The sequence below is a fragment of the Sinocyclocheilus anshuiensis genome, unplaced genomic scaffold (assembly GCF_001515605.1).
Source record: "Sinocyclocheilus anshuiensis isolate Anshui unplaced genomic scaffold, SAMN03320099.WGS_v1.1 scaffold248, whole genome shotgun sequence".
Taxonomy (NCBI): Eukaryota; Metazoa; Chordata; class Actinopteri; order Cypriniformes; family Cyprinidae; genus Sinocyclocheilus; species Sinocyclocheilus anshuiensis.
In genome coordinates, this window is record NW_015555734.1 from 1,640,466 (window position 1) to 1,651,818 (window position 11,353).

General features: G+C 35.7%; 1 protein-coding gene across 2 annotated transcripts in view; it reads left to right on the plus strand.

Annotated features, from left to right (window-relative positions):
* The window catches only part of LOC107672964 (calsyntenin-3-like), a 19,723-nt gene extending 9,186 nt beyond the window's left edge, over positions 1-10,537 (plus strand). For both annotated transcript variants that reach the window (XM_016466349.1, XM_016466350.1), the window contains exons 6-19: positions 378-527; positions 769-954; positions 1,301-1,588; positions 2,548-2,660; positions 2,819-2,978; positions 4,343-4,402; positions 4,573-4,721; positions 4,902-5,050; positions 6,247-6,473; positions 6,957-7,118; positions 7,640-7,785; positions 7,945-8,080; positions 8,231-8,415; positions 8,997-10,537. In XM_016466349.1, the coding sequence (XP_016321835.1) occupies positions 378-527; positions 769-954; positions 1,301-1,588; positions 2,548-2,660; positions 2,819-2,978; positions 4,343-4,402; positions 4,573-4,721; positions 4,902-5,050; positions 6,247-6,473; positions 6,957-7,118; positions 7,640-7,785; positions 7,945-8,080; positions 8,231-8,415; positions 8,997-9,143 (2,258 nt within the window). In that variant the 3' untranslated portion in view covers positions 9,144-10,537. The remainder of the gene's footprint in view (positions 1-377; positions 528-768; positions 955-1,300; positions 1,589-2,547; positions 2,661-2,818; positions 2,979-4,342; positions 4,403-4,572; positions 4,722-4,901; positions 5,051-6,246; positions 6,474-6,956; positions 7,119-7,639; positions 7,786-7,944; positions 8,081-8,230; positions 8,416-8,996) is intronic.
* Positions 10,538-11,353: the final 816 nt, after the last annotated feature.

Consider the following 11,353-nt stretch of genomic DNA (forward strand, 5'->3'; position numbering starts at 1 on the left):
TAGATAAAAAAAAAAGAATAATATACAAATATACAAAATAGACAATGTACAAAATAGCAAAAACACAATATATAATACAATTATGTATGTACAGGTATGATATGTGCAAATTTGAAATGTAAAAAAGTATGTGTGTTAAATAAATAAATGTATAGTAGTGTTGTGTGTTCCACGTTTCATTACACCAAATACACCAAATAATGTTTTTTTAGCAACATCATATGACCCCTTTAAGCAGATTGTCTTGACTATGTCTACATGCCTAAATGCCATGTGATTGGCTGATTAGATTTTTGTATTAATGAGCAGTTGAACATGCATACCTAATAAAATGGCTGGTGAGCGTACAAACTTCTCTCTATCTCTTACAAATTCAGGGAACATAAAGAACACTGAGCCCCTGGACTCTAAACGCCAGCGTGTCCACAGTTTCTGGGTGACAGCGTTTGACTGTGGGAAGAATCGAGCTCAGGCTGATGCTCAGGTCATAGTCACAGTAAAACCTTCCTGCAAGCCAGGCTGGATTGGTAATTATTTTTACAATTTACTGCTGTTTTATTTTATGTATTAAATTGTATTTTTTTCTATTATTATTTATTAAATAAATTAATGTTTAAATAAAATTGTATTGATTTATTCTTATGAAAAAAACATTACCATTTGCTTTTTATAAAAATTTGACTGGGAATTAATCTAAATTGAAAACTGATGTTATGCTACATTCCATGTTATTTTATGCAATTATATTTGTATGTATTTGAATTACAGGATGGACAAAGCGCATAGAGTATACTCCTGGTTCTGGCAGTATCCCTCTCTTCCCGAACCTGCGCTTGGAAGCATGCGAGGAGACAGTTTGGAACATCCAGGCTACTGTTGAGCTTCAAACGGGTCATATTGGGAAGGGCTGTGACAGGGACAGCTACTCTGATCGATCTGTGCGCAGACTCTGTGGTACGTTTGTTTAATGGTGTTGATTCCTGAATTTTTAATTTCTTCGATAAATTGTCTACGGTTTTAATTGGATGATAGCAGATCCTTGTTCATTAGGATTAGAGATGATTAGTGAACGGAAAATTGAGGACTTGGAGTTTATCTGTTTCGGTCTCTGTTGCCCAACTGTTTATCTCTTTTAGAGCAGATGGGAAAATGTCCCAAATCATTCCATTCTCTTTAGATTAGCTGCAGGATGAAAATCTCTTCAAATTAGGGTGTACTCAATAATTCTATAGTTCTTGCTGATCTTGCTGACACCAGCCCTGTTTTTAATCAATAATGTGTTGGCTTTTAATGTTTTCAGGTGCTGTGAGGGGTGAAGTCGACCTCCTTCCACCTCCATCTCCTGCAACCAATTGGACCACCGCGCTGCCGACTCTACCATCTTCTGATTCATCTCTGGTCTTCTCCTTCAATGGCTCCACCCATGTTGCTGTAGTACCTGATTCAGTTGCTTCAGCAGTATCCGGGGACCACTTCACCCTGCAGTTGTGGATGCGAAGAGGAGGAGCCAGCACTCAGCCACCGGCCAATCAGGCGAGGGGAACCCGTAAAGAGGAGGAAACTATTATCTGCAGCACTGTAAAGAATGGTCAGTCTGTGCTGGCATTATCACCATACTAAAATTTCAGTAACATTTCAATACCAATGCCAGTAAAATTCAATATAAAAAAAGTTGTTGACCACACTCTTCAATTTAAGAAAGTAAAAAAAGTTACACACATTCAAAAGTTTGGGGTTGGTAAGATTTTTGAAAGAAGTTTCTTATGTTCACCAAAGTTTATATGAATAATTTATATGACCAAAAATACTGTAAAATCAGTAATATTGTGAAATATATTATTAGAATTTAAAATAGCTATTTTATATTTTAATATATTTTTAAATGTGATTATTCGTATGAAGCTTAATTTTCAGCAGTCATTACTCCAGTCTTCAGGGTCACATGATCCTTCAGAAATAATTTTAATATGCTGATTTGCTGTTCAAGAAACATATCTTATTAATATCAGTATTGAAAATAATATTGCTTAATATTGCTTAATGCTTAATATTTTTGTGGTACTGTGAAACATTTTTTAAGGATTGTTTTAATGAATACAATGTTAAAAAGAAATGCATGCATTTGAAATATAACTTTTGTAACATTATAAATGTCTTTACTGACACTTTTGTTCAATTTAATTATTATTAATTTAAGTATTATTTATTTTAAGTATCTTAATATATCTTACTGACCCCAAACTTCTGAATGGTAGTGTACATATTAATATAAATAATAATAAATGAAATTGAAACAATGGTATACAGTCTTCAATTATTTCTAGATAAAATAAGCAACAAACTATATACTCAATAAACTAAATTTCTAACGCACAAATATGATATTTTGACAAATATCAGATGTGTTTACAACAATACCTCGTCAAGGTTAGCATTTTTGACCATGAAACTTAGTACCGAAGTGCCAGACATCCCTGGTCAATGGTCAATGCTTAAGAACTCAAATTTGAGCTGCTCTACTAAACAGTTTTGTGGTCTCATTTCCAGATGACTCGTACTCTCACTACTCTTTATCGGTACACGGCTGTCGTCTCTCTCTCTTCTATTGGCCTGATGTGTCCGCCACAAGACCCGTCAAATTCCTTTGGAAACTGGAACAGGTAAACCAGCTGTGACAGCAGATCTTGGTCACCTTAATCCTGTCACACTCAGTCCGTAACAGGAAAGGTTTGATACATCTTGTTGTGAAATGCAATACATCTGTATGTGTACACGTTGTTGTGGAGCTTAGCTGAACTTTGACCTCTGACTCTGACAGGTGTGTGACAGCGAGTGGCATCACCTGTCCCTTAGTGTGCAGTTCCCCTCTGTCACACTCTACGTGGATGGCGTGACCTTTGACCCCGCACTCATCCATGACAACGGAGCCATCCCCAACCCGGCACCACATCAGCGGCTGGTCATCGGAGCCTGCTGGGGTAATTTTACAATTAGTCATCTGTGACAAAGCTTAGAGACTGGTGTGACGATATCAGCAGTAGGTGGAGCAGAAATCTGTTGTCATGTTCTTTCCCCAGACTATGTGTGTTTCAGCTATTAATAGACTCATGTATTATTCAACTAAACAGAATCATTCTTACACAGTGTGGCACTCGTTTAGTGTGTGTTTGTGTGTGTGTGTGTGTGTTAGAACGATGCCCAAGCTTTCCGACTCCTGCTGTGCTAACTGGGTCACCTAGTCTGTGTTAATCACCTCCTAGATTGATGTTTTGACACTGGGCAGAGTAATAGGTCAAATAATGACAACTATGCCATTATTTACTCACCCTCATGTCATTTCAAACTGTATGTTATTTTTTTGTGGAATTTGTTAATGTTACACAGTTTTGCCATTTAACACCATTTCATTGTGACGAGGGACTACATAAAAGACAAAAACACCATAAAAGCACTATAAAAGTAGAAGCTTAGAAGTTTTTTGAAACAATAAAAATTTAAGTAACAGTACTTTGATAATCTTCACCTCCACCAAAAGCTTGGATCTAGCCAGCATTCTAAGAAACAAATGGCGCATTGATGCCAAAATTGCATACCAAATATTGACTGCAACGCAATTATTGACAGAATTTGACTTTATATCGTATAGCTTCAGAAGTTACCTTGTATAGTGCTTTTTTTCTCCAATAAAAAAATAACAGAACACACTATACCATTCAAAGGTTTGGAGTCAATACGATTTTAATACTTTAATTTAGCAAAGATGCATTAAAATGATCAAATGTGACAATGAAGACATTTATAATGCTACAAAATATTTATATTTCAAATAAATACTGTTCTTTTGAACTTGCTATTAATCAAAGAATCCTGAAAAAAATGTGTTAATGGTTTCCACAAAAATATTTAGGAGCACAACCATTTTCAACATTGATAATAATAAGAAATTATTTGTGAGCACCAAGTCAGCATATAAGAATGATTTCTGAAGGACCATGTGACACTGAAGACTGGAGTAATGGCTGCTGAAAATTCAGCTTTGCCATCTCAGGAATAAATTACATTTTAACATAGGGAAGATTTTGAATTGTAGTAATATAATCTAATATTACTGTTTTTGCTGTATTTTTGATCTAATAAAAGTAGCCTTGGTGAGCATAAGACAATTTTAAATGTTAGTGTAGTTTTCAAATTACATGTAGATGAGTGAAAGAATGCCGGTGCTTTCAATTTTTACATGAACTATGAATGAATATATGTAAATGAATTTATAAATGAATATATAAATGAATAAATACAGCTTTTATCAGTTCCCTTTCATTTTTCAATCTTTTTCTTCCTGTAGAGCCAGAAGAGAAACCGAAAGACATTGTGAACAACACCATGCCAGAGAGTAAAGACACAGGTGAGGTGCACATCATGTGTGTGTGTGTATGAGGATGTGCAGGTATGTGTTATTCACAAGCTATCTGGGATCAATAGAGATGCTTGTTTAAGTGCCGGTATGTGTTTAATGTTCTTAAAAGAGTCTGTATTGATTCATATTTATATATATCTTCTCATTTTGGCCTGTAGGAAAGTTTGTCAGTGGTTACAAAGGGCTTTTGTCAGGAGTGACTGTGCGTCCAGGAAATGTGGAGCCCCACAGTGTGGTGGAGTGTCTGTATGCTTGTCGAGAGGGCCTTGATTTCGGAGACCTTGAGACTTTGGGCTCAGGCATGAAGGTACTTAAAGTGTAATTTATATCTTTACCCATAATATAGCCCATATAAAGGCATGCATTTTTTAGTGCACTACTATAAAGGATCTGCTTTGTTTTTTGTCTAACTGAGATGCAAAATTATTTTCTGTAGTATTCTGTCAATAGAGTTTAAGTTTAATATTATGGAACATCCCTTCCTCAGGTCCATGTGAACCCTAGCCAGTCAGTGCTGGTGTTAGAGGGAGACGAAATTGAAAGTTTCAACCGTGCTGTTCAGCAGGTGACATACAAGAACTCTCTACGATTTGCCACACCTGGTGTCCGGCCACTCAAACTGACCACCTCTCTCAGGTAGACAAGCATCCACACACCAAAATAATGATCTTTCTACAGCATTTCAACTTACCCAGCATATCTAAAGTCTTATGAATTTAGTCATTTTGTCAGAAAATGAATTTACTGCAGTGATCAACAGTAGGTTAGTTTCAACTACCCAAGTAACAAGATATTGTCCATAGATATTGCCAAAAAAAAAGAGAGAGAGAAAAGGTTTTCACTGAAAGCAAACTGAAAAGGAGATTAAACAATCGACTGATAAGTGCAGAGTAAAGAAAATCTGTAAAAATGTCATAATTTCACTAAATAAATTTTTGTTGATAACTCCCTTTTTTTGGCAAGCATGTAGATATTAGGGATTTACTTTACTGTTACCAGATATTAGGTCAATGGGTTGTGGTGACCAGCTGTAGCATCAACAATCAGATGGAGATTAATTTAACCAGCTGCTCACAGATTTATTGGGATAATCACATAAACATATGGGCACATATTTATGCAAAGTTGCAAACAGTAACATGAATATAATATTCTGATTAATTCATCAAATTAATCACAATTATTCATATATAATTTAAAAGTTTGGGGTCAGTTAACTAAAAACTGAAACTAAAATAAATTAATATTTTTAATCAGCAAGGATGCATTCAATTTAAAAGTCATTTTATTTTTATAATGAGCTCTATTTCATATAAATGCTTTTCTTTTGAACATTCTATTCATCAAAGACTTCTGGAAAATGTATCACTGTTTTCAAAATATTAACCATCACAACTGTTTTCAACATTGATAATAATAAACACTGTTTGTTGACCAGCAAATCAGCATATTAGAATGATTTCTAAAAGATCTTGCGACACTAAAGACTGGCTGCTAAAAATTCAGCTTTGCCATCACAGGAATAATCACATTTTTAAACTTATTAAAATAGAAAGAGTTGTTTTAAATTGCAATAATATTTCACAATGTTACTGTTTTACTGTATTTGCAAACTTGGTGAGCATAAGAGACTTCTTTCAAAAACATAAAAAAAAATGTACCCACCTTAAATAAAAATATTACATAATTGTGAAAGACCAGTTGACCTAAAGCATTATTAAATGTGTTCATTTTAACACACTATAATCATAAAACATTCCAGCAAAATGTCAAATTCTCAAATATCTAGTTATTCTCTTTAAATCATCATAGGTCTCTTTATCCTTCTGTAGGTGTTTCAGTGAAGAGAGCTGTCTCTCTCTCAGACAAATGGAGGGTTACCTGGTCGTGCTCCAGCCTGACGCCCCTCAGATCTCTCTCTCTGGGGTGGGACCCCACCTGGCCCGGCCAGCCGCTGAATTTGAGGGCCCTCAAGGGGTTCCCTTGTTTCCTGAGCTCCGTATCGTCTGCTCCTTGTCTCATGCTGTGAACACAGCTGCTCAGGGCATGGAAGGAGGGGGTATGTTCTCACCTAAAACAGTAATCTGTGAACCCACCGCTTGATGGATGACCTCTATAAGGGCTTTTTTATCAAAATGGATTCTATTCATTTATCCTTGGAAAATTATCTACACATCAGACCCTGTAATAGCCCAGAGGTTCGACTTGATGAATAACTATGAACAAAAGATCTGCAGTCTTAGAGCTTGTTTTGGTTTTGTCCAGAGGCGATGCAGCATAGAAAGACTTTCTAATAAAGAAGTCAAGGTCAATGCATTGTCAAATATTTGCAAGTTAGTATGCAAGCATCGTCTGTCGATAGAAAGTGAGAGCAAAACAAGCAACGGAATTACTTATTCGCCCCCAGGTTAACCTGTACTCTCTCTGTTATCTGTGACTTTAGGCTTGTGCAATGCAGCAGACAGACCGTTGCTCTCCTCTCACTTCAGTGTTATGGCCAAAGGGTAGAGAATTATTCAGTCTTTTTCTGTCTCTTTATTAGCACTGATGTCAGATGCTGTGGCTCATACTCTGGATGGGTGTGAAGTCCAGCCCTTGGGGGAGGAGCTGAACTCAGAAAGGGAGGAGCTTCTGGTCGACATGGAGGCATTAAAAGAGAGGGGACTGGACATCATCAACACAACGGCCTACATTGCCATCACTGGTCATTTTTTTCATATTAACTTAATGGCTTATATTGCCTTCACTGGTAATAAAGTTGTTTTAGAAATTGAAATATTAAGTTATTGTAAAGTGTTTTGTATGAATAGTGTTTTGTGCTGTACGTCTTCAAAATAAATGTCACTTGGTTTAATATTTTATTAAACAATGTAAAACGTGTTTATACATGTTTAAGTGTTAATTTAGTGTCTAGATATGTTTTGGGGCTGTCGATGCAAATGATGTACAGGAATCAGTAAGATTTTCTAATGTTTTTGGGAAAAGTCACTTATGCTCACCAATGCTGTATTTATTTGAACGAAAATACAGTAGAAAATAGAATAAAAAATACAGTAAAAATAATCATTTTATATTTGAATATATTTTAAAATGTGATTTATTCCTGTGGTGTCAAAACTGAATTTTCAGTCATTACTCCAATCTTCAGTGTCATATGATCCTTCAGAAATCATTCTAAAAATAGAAAAACAACAACACCTTGTTCCGTCCTTTTCTCTCTTTCAGGAGCGGAGTCTATCTCTGTGTATGAAGATGTATTGCGCTCCATTTGCTATCGCTTAGCAAAGGGCTCTGCTCGTTTTGAAAGAAGGTTCCGTCTGTCGTGCTCAGAAATGAACGGCCGGTACACCAGCAACGAGCTCACGCTGGAGGTAAAGAACACCACTGAACACAGGACACTGATGTGGATCCTTCAGCACACTAACCCAGTACACACACACTTCCTGACCAAGAATACCACTGAAAGTCCAGACTCTTAATGAACACACACTCTCACTGTCTTTGTCTGGTTTTCTCCTACACTTGCTCAGGTGAACTTCCTGCACTCTCTGGACAGTCTGTACCATCCGTCTCACCTGCTGGCATCTCAGCAGCAGTTCCTCCACCCATCCCATCACACTGGAGAACTGAGTGGACACACACTCCCTAACCCACACCGCAACTCAGGTACATGTTTGACATATATAAACACAAATATTTATCAGTATATCTAATTTTTCATCTCATAGGCAAAATAAATTTAAAACTAAGGTCAGTATTAAAAAATGATGAAATATAAAGAATAAACATGATGTTTCTCTCTCCTCATGCGTACAGTTGTTCCAGGAGCCGCAACTGTCATCATCATGGTGTGCGTGGGTTTCTTGGTTGTCATGGTGATTCTTGGTGTCTTCCGCATCCGTTCCATCCACCGCCGTAGTGAAGGAGCAAGAGGTGGAGGCAAAGAGGGCAGTAGCCAATGGGATGATTCGGCCCTCAACATCATTGTGAATCCAATGGAGGTATAAATACTAAAGTAGATACTACTGTTCAAAAGTTTGGGGTCGGTAATTTTCTCAATGTTTTTGAAAAGTCTCTAATGCTCACCAAGGCAGCATTTGTTTGATCAAAAACACAATGTGAAATATTATTATCATTTTAAATAACTGTTTTCTGATTGAATATATTTTAAAATGTAATATATTCCTGTGTTGGCAATGATACATTTTCAGCAGCCATTACTCCAGTCTTCAGTGTCACATGATCCCTCAGAAGTCATTCTAACATGTTGATTTGGTGCTCATTTCTTCTTATTATTAGTGTTGAGTAAAGTTGTGCTGTCTGATACATTTTCTCCAGGAATCTTTGATGAATAAAAAATTCAAAAGAACAGCGTTTATTTGAAATATAAATTTTTAGTAGCATTATAATGTCTTTAGTGTCACTTTTGATCAATTTAATGCACCCTTGCTGAATTAAAGTATTAAATTATTAAAAAAAAAAATATCCTACTGACCCCAAACTTTTGAATGGTAGTGTATCAGCATTCTTACTAATGTGTGTGGTATCTTATACACATCTTTCTTGTTATTTTCTCTCTCAGACATATGAGAACCGCATGGGAATTGCAACAGATATGGAAGGAGAGTGTGACGACGAGGAAGAAGTTGTGGATTCACCAGATGATACCAGTGATGACCAACGAATCATCAAGAAGGAGGGAAGAGACTCCGCCCCCAGACGCTACTGAGCCAATTAACCACACCCACATACTAAAACACCACCCACTCATTTAAAATACAGGAATATACAACCACACACACACACAGATGCACCATCAAAGAAAATGAATATTGTCTAACACACCAGTGACACAATTATAGGATCTCAGCCTCTGTGAATGCAATGCTTCTCTCTGGAATGTACGCTCCAACAATGCACAACGCATTCCCTCTTTGCCACTCTCAACCCAGATCCCAATATTTATTAATGGCACAATTATATGTTCATTCATCCTACAACCTTTCCAATTGATGTGCTCACAACACTGTATCGAACATAATGAAAACACTAATTGTCAACTCATATCAGCTAATTGACTCTGAATGTTTCAAATTACAGCCTTTTGTAATTAATATAATGTCTAGTGCCCAGTACACCGAGTACAAAACAACTTCAGAAGCTGTATTTCCTCTGCACAATCTGTCTCTTGATACATTCCTTGAGCAAATTCACATGTACAGATATAGTGGACTAGTCAGTAAAGGTGTTTCGTAATAGTGATAGACTACAGCGAGGTATGCAAGTGCTTTCTTTTAAGCATCACAATGCACACACACACACACACAAAACTTCTGTGCACCTCTTCTCACAACCTCATGAAAAACACAGTACAGTGCAATGCCCTCTGCTGTATCAGAATGTTAGCTCAACCTGGGCAGTTTTGATTGTACTTAAATGTATGTAAATACAAATGACTACTATTATTATCATTTTTTGTTGTTCCATTATTTTCGTTCATTTTCAGTCTTTGCACTTTCAGATAGGCTAGGTATTTTTTTCTAACATCTCTTGGTAATATACAGTGATAATGACAATAATAGTATTAGTAATAAGGGCGATAATGATTGGCTTGATGAATGTCTATTTATTTGTGTGTTCAATTATGTAATTTAAAAACTTGTTAATATCTGATTCACAGTGGAACAGAAAGGCACATTAATGTTATGCCTAGAACACTTTCACCTCCGCCATCATCCTCCCTCTCTCTTTTCTCCCCCGTCCTTTCTCTATCCGTACACTCTTTAGATACTGCCACTGCTTTTTTGGTTTCTGAATGTACAACTGTGCCACCCCCTTCCTCCTTCCAGCTCGCACTCCTCCTCTCTTTTCCCCGTTACTATTTCTCTGTCTGTGTTAGTGTACAGTGGAAACCTGTCAGTAAATAAAGGCCTGTTGTTTTTGCAGTGTGATATTAAGAATGGATAAATTTGCATTAATAAGCTATATTATTACAATGGTTACCATTGGGACAATTAACTATACTTATAGACACAATGACATGGATTATATGGATTGATTGTTATTGAAAACCATCTGAAGAAATAATCTGTTAAAAAAATTCATAATAAAAACCCACAGATGACGTCAGCAGATGGTCAGTGTTTTTTTTTTTCATGTTATAGTCTTGAAAAGATGACAGTTGCAGACTAAAAATATTTAAAAACAAGCATCGCAAATTAACAAATTACACATATGATCATAATGTGATTATTTAGAGAGCTGTGACTGGGATATTAAATATTTTAGAATATAAATAATGAATTGTATCTTTCCTGTTAGGCAGGACATGTCCTGTCTAAATTTATTGGATGAATCATTCAACTTTGCAATTTTGAAAGATTTAAATCATATTGGTTCATAACAATATCACACTTAATTAAACATATGAGTGAATTAAATAAACCACATACTGTTTTTATATATTAAACACATATAGCCATTTTTTAGACATATAGACTGTTTTCACATATAGCCATTTTTGCCATGTCTCCAGCTGATTTGGAATAACTTTTTGACTGCAAAACTTGCTAGGAACTATTAGGAAATAATTTCTACAATCAATCAATTAATCAATCAAATTCTATTATAATTATTACTAGTTTCAAAGGTTTTTCCTGTGTTTACAGTATTACTTTGCATCCTTTTTATTAAAAACAAAACATGAATACATCAGAATAGCGTAAACAGTCAATTTACAACAAGACACTCACTCTTAAGCCTCAAAACATCAGAGCATGATCAAATAAAAAAAAAATAATAATAATAATAATTTTGACTTAATTTTTGTAAGGTCTTATAAGAAGTGTTTTAATTCATTTCTGAATTTATGAAACAGAGGAGGGGATTTAATTATGACAAAACACAACACATCAATGTACATCATTCGAGAGGAAGTGA